At 42.2% G+C, this 18,088-nt stretch overlaps 1 protein-coding gene across 15 annotated transcripts in view; it reads right to left on the reverse strand.

Annotated features, from left to right (window-relative positions):
* ptprk (protein tyrosine phosphatase receptor type K) overlaps positions 1–18,088 on the reverse strand; it is a 107,800-nt gene that overhangs the window by 24,706 nt on the left and 65,006 nt on the right. For all 15 annotated transcript variants that reach the window (XM_070988210.1, XM_070988209.1, XM_070988206.1 and 12 more), the window contains exons 10-20: positions 17,003–17,115; positions 16,083–16,263; positions 6,986–7,168; positions 6,688–6,807; positions 6,323–6,432; positions 6,011–6,212; positions 5,798–5,903; positions 5,297–5,369; positions 4,938–5,060; positions 4,334–4,408; positions 4,019–4,055 (exon numbers count right to left, since the gene is read on the reverse strand). In XM_070988210.1, the coding sequence (XP_070844311.1) occupies positions 4,019–4,055; positions 4,334–4,408; positions 4,938–5,060; positions 5,297–5,369; positions 5,798–5,903; positions 6,011–6,212; positions 6,323–6,432; positions 6,688–6,807; positions 6,986–7,168; positions 16,083–16,263; positions 17,003–17,115 (1,323 nt within the window). The remainder of the gene's footprint in view (positions 1–4,018; positions 4,056–4,333; positions 4,409–4,937; positions 5,061–5,296; positions 5,370–5,797; positions 5,904–6,010; positions 6,213–6,322; positions 6,433–6,687; positions 6,808–6,985; positions 7,169–16,082; positions 16,264–17,002; positions 17,116–18,088) is intronic.

An 18,088-nucleotide genomic window follows, 5' to 3' on the forward strand; every position in this document is an offset into this window, starting at 1 on the left:
TTGGGAAACGCTTTCGAAATGCAATTTGACCGTCGTTTGTGCGCCACGGTCACCGTACATTACTTGTACTCAAACTCATTTCTGTTCCTGATGACTTCAGAGACTTGACTGAGCTCCCTGATTTCGTCTGTTTGGAATATAATTCATAAATGATGTTTCAGGCCGAGTGCACGCCATAGTGCACATTCAACCCTGCTGATCGTCGGCAGAACATCAACAGAAACCGAGCGAGCATCTGTTTTCATGCTCCTAAGCTGAGCCATCTGATCCCATAATGCCAGAATAGTTCGTACTGCGCCGTAAGAACATTATCGTGCATTATGATAATCCAAATAATCCAACACAAAGACATATGCACAAAACTCAACATAATGCAATGCATCTATCAAACAAATAATCCACTTCTAATGCTAAATATCAACAAGATAAACATAATCTCCCCCTCTCTCTTTATCTCCCTCCATATTTGTGACCTTAACATATTATTTTGCTGCTGAAATCTATGAAATGCCCCCATCCAACCCTGTGTCATTACATAACAATATTACACTAAAACACAGGACTAACATCGATGGATGAAGCACGAGCACTGATGTGCCGGTCAAAATGTTGCTTTGAAAGGATAAACTTGGCATTATCCTGTATTTTTTCTACCAATCCCAACAATACCGCTCTCAGTTTTGTCCAACTTCCACGCCTGTCAGTGGCACTCAGCTTTAAGACATACAGTAAATCTTTAAATAAACAAATCACAGATAGATACTCACATTTTCAGAAAAGGCTAAATGATTTTCTAAGACAGCTGCGCACTGTAGTGTTTAGCAAATATCACTGAAAAAGGACTTAATAGTGGATTTCTTGGGGACTATCTTCAGCAGCGGATAAATACACATTTAATGCTGCAGGGAGTATCTGATCTATCAGGCTTTGGCTGCACAGGCAAGATTTAACACTTTAAACTCAGTTACATATTCACCTTTAACTAGCTGCTTATTAGCATGCATATCAGCTGCATATTGCCTCTTTATTAATTATTATAAAGCACTTATTAATGCCTCATTCTGGGGTTCGATTATTAAGATGGCTTTCATGGTATTCCAACAATTTCCTTTCTTCACTATCATTCAGCAGTAATTATGATGCTATTGAGGGAAAACTCTTTGTTAATGGCCGAGTGGTACAATATGGCCGTGTAGAATAAGGCATTAAGTGCATTAAAATAACTAGTAAAAAGCCAATATGCAGCATGTATATATGGATTATCGCCAGTCTTATTCTCTCTTGAGGTAATTTACAAACTTATTGGCATTATGTCTTCACCAGACAGCAGTGACAAGTTTATCTTTCACTCAAGATCTTCCTGCTCAAATTCAAGGAATCCGTATCATATTTTTGAGTTTATGAAACAAGAAGAAAGAAATTCTCGGTCAAATCAAGTCAAATCTGTCTTTACCTGTATGTATTGTTCTATGTTAAACAGGGGTGACTTTGGGGGGGTGATTTTGCATTTGTGATGGCATGAAAATATCATGATTTTTTGGATAATCTTCACCACACTTGCTGTTTCTTCAGTGACTGTCAGACCAGGAATCGATGGGTTCAAAACAAGGCATAGCAAAAAAGAAAAACAATCCTAAAGAGGTTCTGAGTCTGACCTCATAATGTCGGCAGTAGCTCTTAATGTCTGTAAAATTATCCAGGTCAGTACACTAACACTCACTACTTACCCACACAGCCACAAACACACACAAAACACCCTGAGGCAGCAATGACAATACACAATACCCCAGATGACCTAATAGGACCACCATCACTTAATCCTCCCTCCCAGATGCACGGTCGAGCGCACACACACATGCAGGGAGACGGAGGGAGAGAGAGGAGGGGATGGTCAACTGACCTCTCCGTCCATTAGTGTGTCTTTCTGCTTTATTGAAAAAAAAAAAAGCTAAAATAAGTCACTCGGACCTCCTCGGGCTGGTGGAGTGACAGAGCGTCATCTCTTTCTAGCAGCCTTTAGCAAAGCAACCACCTGTTCTAGTAACTACAAGCACCAGCAGTTCTTGAAATATGATGACACTGGAAACACGGTAACTTCCCACATTTTCTCTCAGAGAGGGGAAACATGACACCTTACAGGCACTGGAGGGACTGCACCACACCTTTGATCTACCCCATGGGTTCAATTTCCTCTGGCTCACATGTTGGTCGCATTGAACTCTGCGACTAAAAGAAAAAATTAGAAGAACACAAAATATGCAGCTCCAGTTCTTCTCAACTTGGCCCTTCTTTAATTTTATGTATTGTTTGGTTTTATTGGGACAGTGTTATCACCTACAGGATGCTACCCTGCAGTGTCTGTCCCTGGATGGTTTGCTATAAAAATACACAACTAAATCAGCCTTAATGATTAATCCTACAATCGCTGCGGCTGATTGTGCTGAAAATTATGTCACATTTTATTGTCTAGTTTTATGATCCTTTGGCACTCGGAGGTCAAAGCAAGGACCGTCAATTGAGTTCAGAGAGTAATTAAAAATTATATGACTTCTAACTTTTTTTTTTTGTTTTAACACAATAACACTCAGATTCAGGTAAAATCAGGTGAGGCAGGCAGGGAATACCGGCAAGGGTGAGTAAGGGTAGTTTAAATATTTTAACTTTTCGTCACCCCTTACGATGGAAATTACAACCCAATGTTACTAGTTGCCTCATACAAGGAGAAAATGGGCAAAGACAATGAGAAGCTAATAATTAAGCCATTCATTCATCTAATGATACATCTTGGCAGTGCCTGACTCTGTCAAACTCCTGCCTAACCCAAAAATGAGCATGAGATGGAGTGTGGGTGGAGCTGAGGTGGGCCTGGTTGCTGAAACCTTGAGGCTAGTTGTCAAAGCAGCCACACCCATAATAATGCATAACTTTAAGCCTTTAATGCAATTCAAACAAGTGAGTTCTATTAAAATTCACCCCTGTACAGTTGACATGAAGGGCAAGTTTATTAGTGCTGTAAAGTTGGGCATTTTAATGTGGGGGTTTATGGGGAATGACTCGCTTTTGGACCCAGCCTCAAATGGTCATTCAGGGAACTGCAGTTTCTGGCACTTTGGCCTCATTTTTTAATCCTCTGAGGTTTCAGCTGAACAAATTTCTCAATTAGTCAATTGACTTTTCCAAGCCAAAATACCAAACATTCACTGGTACCAGCTCATTAAATGTGACCTAATATGTGACCTTGAGCTCTGAGAAATCATGTCGGGCATTTTTCACGATTTTCTGACCTCTAACATAAAAAGTGATTTATCGCTTCACTGACTGCTGTTTGTCAGACCAACGTTACCACTGTGCTACGCCTACGTTTTAGTATATAAGAGGGAATATTTCATTTTCATTCATCTTTTCACTTCTTCTAGTTTTGTGTTACTCTTTAATGCTCTCACTGTTTGAAGCTCGGCGGTGCCCACCGCCAGGATTGTCAGTTTCATAGAAAACATACAAATGTATTTTTGGGTTTATCCTTGTTCTAACTCTGATCCATCAGCCGCTTTTCAGAAAATCTTTCCTCAAAACATTGTGTGTGCACTTGTGTGTGTGTGTGTGGCTGCCCAGGGATTAACTCCACACCATTTAAAACCAGTCTGATAATCTATCAACATATGGTTGCTGGTAAAAACACGACATTTGTGTGCGCACACAAGGGATAAATGTGCACACAAACATAACATGAATATGTTTTCAAGGATTGTAAAACCTTATATTGTCCCTGCTAATACTCACAAAACAGAAAAATACCATTCTCTACTGAACTCGGATTATTAACACGTTAAGTTATACTGTATGAAAACAGTCTGTAATATCCCCCATTACAAACTAGATGAGCAGCAAAAATATCAGATTAACAACAATCATGAAGGGACAGTTAGCACTTTAACAAAAATATTGACAATATAAGTACTCTAATATTGTCAGTGACACCCAACAATTTACGTGGCATCAGCGGTAACAGTGTTTTTACCTTTAGTGGCCAGCCTCAGACACTGCGTCTTGGTTTCCTGCAGAAAAAGACACAATAAGAGCGACATGTGAGTCCCACACATGTATATTAAAAGTTGTGCATGTGTGTTTATAGTATAAGTAAAAACATGCAGCGCATATTCAGTTGCTTGCAGATATTTTGCAGCTTTTACCTGTTTGTAGTAATTTAGTTATACACTAACTATGTATGACTAGTTATACATTATACACAGCATAATTAGCGTGAGTACATATTTACCCACTGCAGCTAGCAGGTAAATTAAGTGTGTCTTCACATGAATAAATGTTCATTTACCCTCTCTGTGCTGCTAACAGCTTGAAGGTAGATGTTGTAGTTCTTTCTTGGAGCCAGCGGAGGATTCCAGAAACCCTGGGGATTAAAGGGAAGTGATCAGCACCTCTAGAGGTCACAAATTAACACGTCATATCTCGTTTGTTTAGCCTGAAAAATTAGAAAAACTTTTTTTTTCTAGCAGAAACCACATGAGCACATTTCCCAAAATGCCGAACTATTCCTTCAACATATGTCAATTCACAAAGGCCAAGATGGCGAAAGATGCATTTATGCACAAGGTTTTTGCTGCTGCACTTGCCTCAATGAAGAAATTCTGACCAGATTTGAATGTAGACCAGGATCCTGATAGAAAATTTATATTTCTAAACATCTAGATTTTGCAGCCTTGGTGGACGTACTGTACAGGTTCTCCTTGGGCGGTCTAGTATGTTTGGTTATAAGTTTAACTATGGTTAAGAATAAAACCCTTGTATTTCCTTATCACAACCCCCTGTCTGTTAACCTTTTTCCTGGGGTTATAGCTATAAGTTTACCATGATTTCTATTTCACTTGACATTTTTACTGCACTATCCACAGAACAGTTGCTGGGATAAAAGGGCTTACCTGATATGTCTTGTTGTCTCCCACAGTGAAGGGGAGCGGCTCAGGCAGGTTGCTTGGGGACAGCTGGGCGGCATAATAATATGGAGATCCACCGCTAGATGCACTGTGGTAGGAAACTGGGACCTGGGAAAGAGGATATATTTACATTGAAAATAATATGTCTATAACTCTGGCTTACAAAAACAATGTATATCTGCTTTATAAGAGCTGGAATCCAAGGGTCTAAAGGTCTATAGAGTCTATATATAATAGTGCATATCTACTACAAAACTGCTATTTTTTCACATGAAACTCTGCATTAGCAAACAAATACATGTATATTACATAAGTTGTACAGCGTGTAACAGATTAATAGTCACCTCGTAACAGTCAGAGGAGGCTTGACGACGTGTCCGCTGCGGGTTCACTTCCTCCACCACAATTTGGTACGCGCTGCCGACAAGACAATGATGTAAAAGTGTTATTTTTTGGTTCTCACAATGAATAAAATACTTCACAGGTCTAATTTCAAAGATAGTTTGTGGCGTGTTTACGTGGCCTTTGCTAATGTAATTATTGTTTATCAACCTGTTTTTGACTAGAACACCTCTGGGTCCACGTTACTGCCACAAAATAACACGTTTGGCGTAATTACAAGAATAACTCGTACTGTAATGCACGTTTTGAAGCTTGACCACAGCACTGGTCACCTATATACTTGCAAGAAGAACTACTTTTTTGGTTTTTATGGCTTAAATGTTGCTTTACTTTAAGGTGTCAGTAGGCGAAGTATGAACTCTAGTAAAATACAGGCTGATGTGACAAAACTTGGGTTTTGTCTGTATACTGTATGTGCTTCTGTGTATTCATGCATATAATACCTTATAGGTGCTCCCTTGGCCTGGGCAGGTTTGAGCAGGACAGTGATGGTTGTCGCAGTCTCATTCAGAAAAGCCTCTGACCCATCGTACTCATCTATTGTCGGGGCTGAAGAAAGAGTCTGTCTTAGTGTCCGCGTATCAACTTGCTTACTACCTACATGTGACACAGCAAACAATGTGCGACAATAAAGCGCCCTGAAACTTGTTTTCTACCTGAAATATTAGTAGTCACGTTGAGCGTGGTTGCAGGACCGAAGCCTTTGGAGGTGGACGCGCGTATAGAGAGCTGGTACGTGACACCTGGGTGGAGCTGGGAAAACAGGTGATGGGTGGCGTTCGAGGGCAGAGACACCGTGAGTCCCGGCCTCTGGAGAGGCACCGAAGGGTCAAATGAGCGCACGCCACCGTAGCTGATCTGAGGTGGGGCAGAGAGACAGAATCCTGGTTCACACGTTTTCCCGCTGAGCAGAGTCATAGTCTGGCTCCTACAACAATAACTATGCCTGCTGCTTCTGTTAATAGTACCTCATATTGTATGATGACTCCATTGGGCTCAGCTGGCTCCTTCCAGTAAAGCAGGATTCTGTCTTCGAATGGGGTGGCTCTTAGTGACTGACTGGGAACTGCGCCTGGAACTGTTCACACACACACACACAACAAATTATGACATGCCAGTAAAGAAAAATTCGCTGTTGCAAATAAAGGAGCTAATACACACACAGTCCTGATCCATGTCGAAGTGATATGTGCACCGCAAAGCTTAATTCACAACATCTGAGTGCTAGTCATGATTTTTTGGTGCTCATTCCTAAAGCTAACATGCAAACAATGGATGCACATTTTTCAAAATTAGGAAATAAATAAATGGATCAAAAAAATATGTATCGCACCATCTTCATCGGTTTGTATGATGGTCTCGTCGCTCTCTTTCCGTCCCTCTGGATTGGTCAGAATCATCTTCAGACTGACGTTGGTGTAGGGTGGCAGGTTGCCCACCAGGTGGCGTGGTGCTGAGAAGAAAAACAGCAAAAAAAACCCCAACATTATTCTTTTATAAAACAATTATGTATAAAAAAAAGTTAATACATTAAGGGCTGCAAGTAGTGTGTCATACTCAGTGTATTACAGTAAAACTGCAGCACCAGTAATGGAAACAGGGCCTGTATTCATGCTTAAACTCAGTGTTACCTTTAGGGTCCATGTCCAAGCAGTCGGCTTTGCTGTGGTTGTTGGCAGTCATGTAATGGTAGCAGATGGTGACATTAAAGGTGTGACAGCGAGTGATGTTGTATCCCAATGATTCCCAGTCCACCGCTATCAGACGGGACCTGGTCTCGGCGATCTTTAGCCTCTTTGGGGTCCGCATTGGTTCTACAGAGAAACAGAGGAGCGCACAAGGTAAAGCAGAATGGCGAGGAGCAGATTTCTGACTCGTGTCCGCTCCATCAGGCCTGAGTTCTCCCAGTAACCCAACAGATTACTGCCAGATGCTCATAAATATGCCATTAGGGGGAAATTATGACCATTCTTTGATGATTTCTGTGAAAAAAGAACTTTGAACTTCAAACATATTTGCAAAGTTTGAGGTTTCCAATGCAGTAAAGAGTGCTGAGTCGACACTTCCAAGATGAAACAAGTGGGTTTTATGAACATCCACGTCTGCCTCTCACGGCCATTCATCCATTCCTCAAACGCAATAACTTCTACGAAGCACGTCTTTGGTTTCCATCTGCTATGTGTGTTCAGAACTGTTATTATCAATATAATCTACCTTCTCTTCAGCCGGCCCTGGGCTTTAATTACCTTAACTGGCTCATTTAACTTGATCAATAACCCCCCAGACCCCACCCACCGACGCACACTCACACATTCACAGGCGGGGGCACAAGCACAAAACCAAACCTTTCCTCCTCTGCTTCCTGCCTGCTCACGCAAGTCCGCTACATTTCAATGGCACTACAGTCTCGTGAATGTTTACCAACGTGTGCTTCACCAGCCTTTCAACACCGAGGGTGGAGCCCCACCTCACACAGAGCTGCTACTCTTCAAGCTGCCCATCCACCTGGAGGGGCTGCGTTTACTGCAGCAAAGCTATAATCTTTAGCAGCTACAAATTGGTGCGTAAGAGTTATTTCTCTATGTACTCGAACAGTACGTGTGCTCGAACTCACGCAGATGTCACTCAATCAAGAAGGCTTTATTATTATTATTAGTCCAGATGAAATGTCACTGTATCTACCAACCTCCACCGTGTTTTCTGTCTTTTCAGAGACACTGAATGCAGACTGGATGGAGACTGGTGAGCTCGAGCTGCTCCTGTGTCTGATACTGGTGCTACTTGCAATTTTAAATGTTCCTTAAGTGCACGAGTATTATAAGAAAAATAAGGTACTTGAAGTACCCAAAATATCCACTGAGAGTCTTGTAATATTATATATCATATTCCCAGATAATGAATCCTGTTGGATTGAGGTTTAAGTAACATTTTCCAATAGTGGTGCTGCTGGTTGAGGTGGAGCCAATTTGAACTATTTCAAATATTTGTGCGTAAAATCTTCAGTAACTAGGAACTATAAATGCAATTTAAGTACAATATTTCCCTCTGAGATTTAGTGGCAGTAGAAGTATAAAGTGCCATGAACTTGAAATACTCAGTTAAAGTAAGTGAGAGTACTTCAAATGTGTACAGTACTTGAGTGAATGATACATCCCACCACTGTAGTGATGAACACATAGAGGAAGGTTTGGTTCAGATCTCTTTTTTCACTTGATGGTTTCAGATTTTTCACAGCTTAGTGTGAAATAGGTTATTAAGACATGCTCAATACTGAATAAACCTTGATTAATTCTGATATTGATCTTGCAGACTGGCTAAAGACTAAAGTGGAATCTTTTACTGGGCAACCAGAGCAAATTTAATCAAAAGTTTTATTTATTTTTCTTCGTCGCAGACTGACAGGTCTTCACTGCCCGTCACTCGCCTGCTGATATTTCTACCTCGGTGTCACTGTAACGTACCTGCTTCCTCGTGTCCTTCCAGGATTTTTTAATAAAAACAGCTCACCTTAAATAGAGATGCAAGTCTCTGTCCAAACCCTCCTCATCTCGCTCTCTGTTTTTCTCTGGGTCTACCTCTCTCAGAGGAGGCAACACAAGGACACAAACTTGTCGCTTCTTCTGACAACCCATTATCTGCCTGTCACTCACACACTCACACACACACACACACACACACACACACACACACACACACACATGCACAGAAACTCACAGGCACGGACAGTCTCCCACTCGGTTATTACCCAAACACACACACACACACACACACACACAAATGTGCACACACGCTTCAGGTTGTGACAGAATCAAGATTAAATCTGGGCAGAGCATGTTTAGGTGTGTGTTTATGTGTGTGTGCTGGTCTCAATGAAACTTCTCGTAATAAGAGCGTCAAGGGCAAAGCCATCCGCGCTCACGCACGTGCGCAGAGCTGTAAGCGACATACAGACACGTCGAGGTGTGTTAAGTCGTTTCGATGTAAATAGCTCACTAATAAAGAGACACACAGACATATGAGAGGAAACGAGGAAAACGACAGAACGGAGGGAAGGTTGTGAAGACGCCCGGGCAGGTAATTGTCTGCTGAGAAAATATTATTGCTCAAGTCTGTGCGTGTGTGTAGATGTGTGTGTGTTAATAGCTGAGGGGTCAGAGCATTTCATTTTTGCTTCAACCTGTTATTGGATGGTTGACATTTAAATCGAGCGAGAGGGAGACCTATTGCTTTCCCAGCCTGTCCCTCTCCCTCTATTCCTGTCTCTTCCTCACATGTCTTGGTGTCTTCCTCTCTGTCTCTCTCTGTTTAAATCAATACCTGTGATCCTCACCATAAACCTGGCTATTAAGACACACACACACACACACACACACACACACACACACACACACACACACACATACAGGATAGTGTAATAAATTGTATTGATTTCAGGGTCTCTTGATGATAACACTGCTTCACATTGAGACGGTCTTCAACATGGAATTAAAACAAAATATATGACTGTCTCCCCCTCTCTCACACACACACACACACACACACACACACACTCACACACTCACACACCTGCATTTCAAAACCCCACTCCCCTACTGACCCATAATGCATTGCTGCTTATCTTTGTCTATTTACTGTAGGTGGTGAAAGAGGGTGAAAAACAAGGTAGGAAGGAGAGCTAATGAGGACAAAGACAAATACAAGCAAGCAAGAAAGAAAGAAAGAAAGAAAGAAAGAAAGAAAGAAGGAAAGAAGGGCAAACAGAGTAGCATAGAAAATGAGTAAAGAAGAGTGTAAAACCAAAGCAATGCGTGGAAAAATGAAACAGGGACTGGAAAGAGCGAGGGACTGATAAAGGGGGCAGAGAGAGAGAGAGAAAGATGAGAGAGGGAGGCCGAGAGGAGGAACGGGCAGAGACGATAACTAGTTTGGAACGCGGCCAGAGTCAAGCGGGACCAGGTCCAACGGTAAACCACAGAGGCTGCCTTGTCCCTTTCCCCTCCTCCGGTAGACAGACAAACGGCTGGATTCATGTTGGAACTAAAAGGCTTTGTTCTCCACAGATGGAGCTTTGAAAACAACAACAATACCAATAAACACCAACAATAACACCAAGGACGGCAAGCTTCATATCAGCTGAATCCAGAGGTTGGAATTAAAGAACGGGAAACAAAAGGAAAGGAAATGAAACTAAATGAAATAGAACTATGCTGAGGGCAAAAAAAAAACACAAAACGCTGCACCCCAATATGAAGCATTAGGAAGAGCCAAGAAAAGTACAGTAAAAAGACCTGAAAGCGGGAGAAAGAAGCTTAAAGAAAAGCAGAGAAGAAACGAGGAAAAAGAAAGGGGAGAGAATGGGGAGGGAGGGTAGAAAAGGTTGACAGGAGATGCAGCTAAATCCAAGTTAATCTGTCCAATTAGTTCCTGGTAATCCTTCCACTGTCATGAGGAAGACAAATGAAACTCCGGTTATTCATCCTGTCGCTCACTTTCTCTCCGCGTGTCTCTGTCTCTCTGCGGGCCAGATTTAAGCACATGAAAGATGCAAATGCGCGCCGCGACGTTCATTCAATTTGCACTCGCAAGCGACGTGGAATTTGATTCCGCTTTGCCTGAGCGCCGGCTAATTATGAAATCAGCAACCGGGACTTGCGTTTCAAAAATGCTATAGGTGGTATGGATGTGCGGCGTGCGCGTAAGTGGTGCCACTTGTCAGAGATCAACAAGCTGAGAAAAAGAAACGAGTGAAGTACCAACGCTGAAAAACAGCCACAAAAGAAGAAGGCTGATGAAGGCGACGAGGTGAAAGTCAACTGAAAACATGTTCTTTTAAGTTATCTCACAGCTGAGGCAGACTATTTTTCAGCAATGTGACCTCTGCTCTAAAATAAATGGAGAAGCCGCAACATGTAAACACAGTTACTGTCAGGAATACGATTAAAACACAGCGTGGCCTGATCATGGCAATACTCCATTAACTGACTTAAGAGTGCAATTAGGTTTATTTCCTTATATTCTATCTATTGACCCACCTTTTTAATCAGGCTTTCAATTGATTTGTTTGATTCATCTCATTCCTTTAATCAGGCTTCTTTTCATATTTAATCTTTATTTGTATCTTGCATGTTTTAAGGACATGTTTAATTACTATTTATTTCATTTATTCATTTTATTTTAATCTATGTTTATGTCTTAGTCCCTTGGTTTTTAGCTGCAGCGTTTCCTCATGGGCCCCCACACTGGGAGCTGCTTTTGGTCTACTGATGGGGGCGCTGCCGAGGGGACGGCTCTGGCCTGGATGGCCGGAGGCCTCTGCACCTTGGTGTGGGGCCTCCTGTCTGCCTGGGTCGGGGTGGTCTCGGGCGGCACTCCCTAGTCATGGGCCGGGGGGCCCTCTCAGTGTGGATGGCCCCCAAAGGTGGCTTATTCTTTGCCTTGTCCGTATGGATGTGTGCACGGGTGTGTGTGTGTCTCTATATGTCTCTATGTCTTTATGGGGGTAGGAGGGCTGGCTTTTCTTCTATGTTGTTTTTAGCCTCTGTGAGGCAATTTGTGTTGCGTTTAAGTATGAAAAGTGCCATATAAATAAAGTTTGATTTGATATTGTGTTGGTCTGTACATGTGTATGACTCCCATTCATTCATCTACTCCTCCATAAAAACCTGGCATTTCCACTACTCCAGCGCCCGATAATTCCGCCACGTTTCGGTAGACCTATCTGTATTGAATTCTTTGTGAGATCATTCCTCGTGACTTTGTCTTTCGCCATTCGTAGGTATTTCTTTGTTACTTTGTTAACAGTGTTTCTTCTCTCTCGTTTCCTTTTTTACAGCACCTTGGTTTGCCTCATCGTGCTGTCAGAGAGTCAGTCTCTGTGCCGGTCGCAGGTGGAACTCTTCTTGTTCGGAGTTTTCATTTCCTCTCTGTTTTATTTTCAGTTTTATGCCGCCTGCTTACTCCGTAGTCTTTTTGTGCTTTTTGTATTAATAAACATTGTTACCTGTTGAGCAACTCTTTGTCTCTGTGCCTGCATCGGGGTCCAGTCTCTAGTTCGAGTTTAAGGTTCCCCTTTCCCAGGTCCACAAATCTGTAATTCGCCTCCTAAAGGCGGAGAATTATCTACTGACCCTCGCTAATTAGTGGACCTTTGTGAAACCACACACACACAGAACGTCACTGTACTGTAAAACTCTCACACACACACACACACACACACACACACACACACACACACACACACACACACACACACACAGCAGACTGTGCTTTAAGTCTCTGAGACGCTGTTTCAAGGCCCCCGACCCTTAAAGCGTTGCACTGCTGACTGCGTGTGCATGTGTGCGTTTTCACATATATAAAGAAGCACATGTGACATATTGTGTGGGATCCTTCAACATCTGTGCTTGTGTGTCTGGAAATGTGTGTTTTGTGATTCCATTCTTCCATTAATCCAAGCGATGCTGAGTTTGTGCAACATCTGAGAAATATGGTGACTCTCTGAACTCTGTGTGTGTGTGTGTGTGTGTGTGTGTGTGTGTGTGTGTGTTTCCCTCCATCTCGATACCTCTTAGTGTGTCTCTTTTCTGTGTGCGCTCATGCCTGTTAGTGTGTGTGTGTGTGTGTGTGTGTGTGTGTGTGTGCGCACGCGTGTGTGTGTGTCTAACCTGCCGTGACCAAGAGGTTTTCGGCAGAAAATTCAGGATTTGGATTAAAAGCTACTTCATCACCTTCTTACTGTCACACACACACAATCACACATGCGCACACAACACACACACTAACTCTTCACTTCAAGTTGATTATTTTTCACCCTTCAGACAAGAGCAATAAATCACCACAGAGGAAAAATCGAGAGGAGTGCGAGAGGGAAGGAGAGACAGGGGGAGCGTGAGAAAGAAGTGGAGATACAGAAGAAATAGGAAAAGTACAGAGGAGGAGATGAAAGGACGAGAAGAGAGGAAGAGATTAAATCCTTCCTGTTATCATATCAGTTGCTCTGCAGCGTGTGTGATTTCTGCTCTGTATCTTATTAACTTTATTGGTTTTTAATTAAACAGTGTTTTGTGTGGTGACATGCTCGGGTTTATGCCTGCCGTTTGTGCACACAATTCCCCGCGCGAGTGTGTGTGTGCATGTTTTCATTATTTTGCGTCGGGCTAAATATTCAGTAAACTACAGGTGGTGGGATCAGACAAACCTAACCAAACAGAAAAAGCAAAGGAATCATTACCATTTAAATAACATTTCTACCGTGTGTGTCTGTCTCTCTCCTCTCTCTCCAAAAACACACACAAGTTCAACTCTGTGCATGTGTGTGTGAGTGTGTGTGAGTGTGTGTGTGTGCTATTGTATGAATTAGGGTGTGTGTGTGACCTTTGTCACACTGAAAACAAAGAGAGACCAGTAGGGCGATTCCTCAAAAACAATAACAGACAGAAGACTCTCCCAGTAATTACTGCTTAGCTTCATTGTGTGGTGATGTCTCTGCATACTGTATATTCAAATTACTCACAGTATGATTATGTCATATTTGAATTTTATGTACTTATTCTCTTACTTCACAGTTGTATGAGAGACTAACTGTGTATAAAGACTAGAAGCAGCTTGTCTGGCTTTATACAAAGGCAGCAAAATCTCACTACCTAACACACTATATCACATTTTATTTATTTTATCAATACATTATTCTTTCTTCTTTCTTTTTATCGTCAGAAGTCAACCCATTCAGTCCAATAACATTGGAAAGTCGAGAAGATTTGCATGATTTCATCGTGTTATCCCATTCGTGAGTGCATTGAAGAAGTGGAAGCGCCAAAAACTGCAGTTCCTCGACTGACCACTTGAGGCGGGCTCCAAACACGAGTCAGTCTCCATATAGCGGCATATTAAAATGCCAAATGTTACAACAAAAAATGTTAACAGCCTGGTAAAAAAAAAAAAAAAACTGTACTGTGCGGGAGTGAAGTTTTTTCAACTCACTCACTCAAATTATATTAACGCTCAAAGTTATGCTTAATTATGGACACGGATGCTTTGAGTGACAGCTAGCCGCTCGGTTTCAGCAACCAGGCTTCTGTCAGCCCGCCTCAGCGCCACCCTCGCTCCACCTCTTCATTTTTGGATTAGCCGTAAATTTACAGTCTGTGGAACCAACAGGAGAAGGACTCTCGTGCACATGCTCCACGAGGCCAAAAACATGGCATCGTGAGGAAGCCTGCAGGGTACGAGCTCAGCAAGCAACCTTCACAGGGATGGATGGTGCACCACGTTTGAACGCTGTATCCAGTTCTCTGTAATACATCAATGACCCAGCCAAGAAAAAGCCTGAATCATAACACCCCCATAAAATTATGTGCTGTTTTTTAATGTATTTATATGAGTAGTATTGATCTCCTCACCAAATTCTCAAATAGAAAGCAAATAACAGTATTTCCCAAAACATTGAACTATTCCTTTAAATTATTTTAAACAGGATAGAGAGCAGTCATTATTCTACTTGTTTCCTGGTCAGAAGACAAAAACGATCCAGACACACAGAATGATTTCATGTAATTCTCCAAATTCACGACCACATTGGCCTGCTTTGGTCTGATATCAGCACCCGATGCGGATTACAATGAGTCATTGTGTTTAACCCAAATGTGTTCCTGCGTGAGTGAGGACAAGAAGATTAATTTCCTCTTCCTGTCAAACAGGAAACTGTTCAATACACGAGTCGCCTGAACAAGTCTATGACTTCCTCTCTGTCAATAAACACACACACATGCAGATTCGTTCGCACACACACGCACACACAGGTTGCGAGACATCAGTCAGGCCCGGTGGTTATGAGTTTTCATCTCTCTTTCATTTTCATTCTCCAGTTTCATCATTCTCTCGCCTCTCGTGCTCTCTCCCCCCTTGTATTCTCTCCCCTCTTCCTTTTCCAGCCTTATTGTTTTCCATCATCTCTCCATCGCTCCTTTATTCTGCTTCTCATTCAAGCTCCCTGCTTTTCTTTCTGTCTCTTTCTCTCTCATATCAAGCCTCTCTCGCTCGCTCCGTCTCCCTCCCTCAGGCTAGCTGTGTTTATATTTCGGTCGTTTATTTCTACAAATGTCAGACAGTGTTTCTGCCCTCCGTCTATTGATCCACAGAGAGAGAAAGGGATGGGGAGAGAGAGGCAGGGGGTGAGGGGGGAAAGGCAGCGACAAGGAACGGAGGAGAAAGAGAGATGTGCAGAGGGAGGAATGGGAGATATAAGTATGAGAGAGAGGAGGAGGAGGAGGAGCAGCGAGGAAGCAGGAATGAGGTGAGAGGAGGAAAGAAAAAGCGAGAGAAAGAGGGAGAAAGGTGGAGAGAGCCTCCAGTATTTTAATCACTCTTTCTCTCAGATCACTGAGCAGCCATGGACTGACTCAGGCTTTCCCCTCCTTTCTTCTCCAATTCTATCCCTCGCTACACCTCTCCTCTCGCTGCCAGCTCACACTACAAATATCACTCCACTGGCTAAAATATAGATACCAAGACAAAAAGAACAACAGCAGACGGACGGATCGATAGACAATCAGACAGGCAGAAAAAAGCCGTGTCTACAAGCAGACTCCACTAAAAGTTCACTGCCTTCTTCTCGTAGAATCATATTTCAAGTGGAATTACATGTTTATAATCGACCTTCGTTATAATAAAGTGTGGAAATGAGTCAAAATGTCATTTTTCTAATGGAAATCTTGATCCAAACAGTCCTACCTGCACATTTGGTCCGGGTAATGAGTGGTGGTCCGGGTTTGCCGGTCCCGCCCTCTCCTGGTCTGGTTAGTAACACCCTGATCTCGTACTCTGTGTCTGGGTCAAGATGCCATAACTTATAGTTGGGAGAGTTCACGGCGTGGGTCTCCGTCCAGCTGCCTGATGTCATACGGTACTCGACCTAAAGGGAAAAAAATGTGACCGTTAATGTTACTGGATTATTCAATATTAATCAGAATTTACCCTCAATGTCATTGTAAATGTCAAATTATGAATCAAAAATACTTTTTTCAGATACGACATCTATCTTAAAGGAATAGTCCGACGTTTAGTCAACCAGCAGAGACCTCGGGAGGTTACTGGTCCCAGTCAAGAGAGAGTCCAGCACGTAATCCCTCATAAAAAGCAATCTGTAATTTTTACATTTCGGCTTTTGTACAGATTAAACAAAGTGGATACAAAATGTTAATTAATGAGTTTTAGAGGTACTGTTAGGCGGATTTTATTCCCGTTAGACGGAGACAGAAGAAATTATCAATATAAGTCTCACATCTTTGCACTAAAAAGTTACCGCCTGGAGCCAACTAGCTTAGCTTAGCTTAATGAATAGAAACAGGGGGAAACAGCTAGCTTGGGTCTGTTCAAAGTTACCTCTAAATTTGACTAATTAACACATTATATCTCATTTGTGTAATCTCTATATACATTAATTTAAGACACAGCCAGCTTTTTTTCCACTACTTTGACTGTTTATGCTAAGCTAACTGTTTGCTGTCTAAATATTTAGCGTACAGTCACAGAGTGGTATCAAGCTTCTTTGGCAGGTTTGTTTAAGACTTGATTTACAGTGGCGTCATACAATGCTGTTATACATTCAAGCCACTGCTTAAAAACCATACAGAGTCTCATACTGAACATACCTCTTTCAGTATAATAGGTCCATCTCCAAATATGGAGTTAGCGTTCAGCTGGATCAGCAGATATGTGGGGCCGACGCCTAGCAGCTGGGGTGGGGCGATGGGGTGCGGGGGCTCTGAGGAGAGAGAACAATTAACAAGATCATGAAAAGGTTTCAGAGTGCCCGACAAGATGAATGAAACACTAAAACAAGGTCACGGCGGAGCAGGAGAGGGCAGCTGCACGAGGAGACGGTGATACAAAGCCTTGTTAGCGTAACAGCTGACCTGGCATCTGTGAGCCCGGCTGCATATTTTAAACAAACTACCAATAAACGGGGACAACTTTACTAATGGAACAGATTATTAGGGACATCCTAACAAGTAGCTACTGCACTGACCTGCACTATTATGACAACCAAGCTGTGTGAATGTCATTGTGAGCTAATTGGCTAAACATTTGTGGTCATGCAGGAGAGTAGAGAGCTAGCATTTCTCAGTTTGTCTCTTGACTATATCTCAGGAGCTGATGTTGTTTGGAGTTTTAATAATTGAATTCTACATTTTATTCACAGAGTGCTTCTCTAGATACTCAAAGACGCTTCAATAACAAGCTTTATATCCAGTTACTTTCATCTAACAGCTAGTAGCCATGTTGTTTCACGCACTGACGCTGCTTTGCTGTGTTGTCAGAGTTATAATGAACATAACATTAATGCAAACACGCCTTTCACAGCTGCTTCACATCAAAAGATTTCCACCTTCAAAACAGAAAACTGGAAGGCGTTTATTGGGAAGCAGCTTCAGGAAGCTTTGAGCCCTTTTCAGACATGGAGTATGTGAATTTGCCAGCTTCATCAATCTGTTAAAGTGATGGCTTATTGTCATTCAGACATTGGTGTCTATTATGTAAATGTTCCTTAAGATGAGAGAGCCACAGCGCTGGCGTGATATTGTGCATGCGGTGCGAGAGGTGGAACCTCTGAGGCGCTCAGTTTAAGAAGTAATGATATGAAGGAGGAAGAGAGTTTTTCTCTCACAGGCTGCATGAATGATAGATTTTAAAACTTACTTCTTCATTGAAGAAAAGACTGAAACTACAAGTGACTC

The sequence above is a fragment of the Chaetodon trifascialis genome, chromosome 19 (genome assembly GCF_039877785.1).
Source record: "Chaetodon trifascialis isolate fChaTrf1 chromosome 19, fChaTrf1.hap1, whole genome shotgun sequence".
NCBI classification, from domain to species: domain Eukaryota; kingdom Metazoa; phylum Chordata; class Actinopteri; order Chaetodontiformes; family Chaetodontidae; genus Chaetodon; species Chaetodon trifascialis.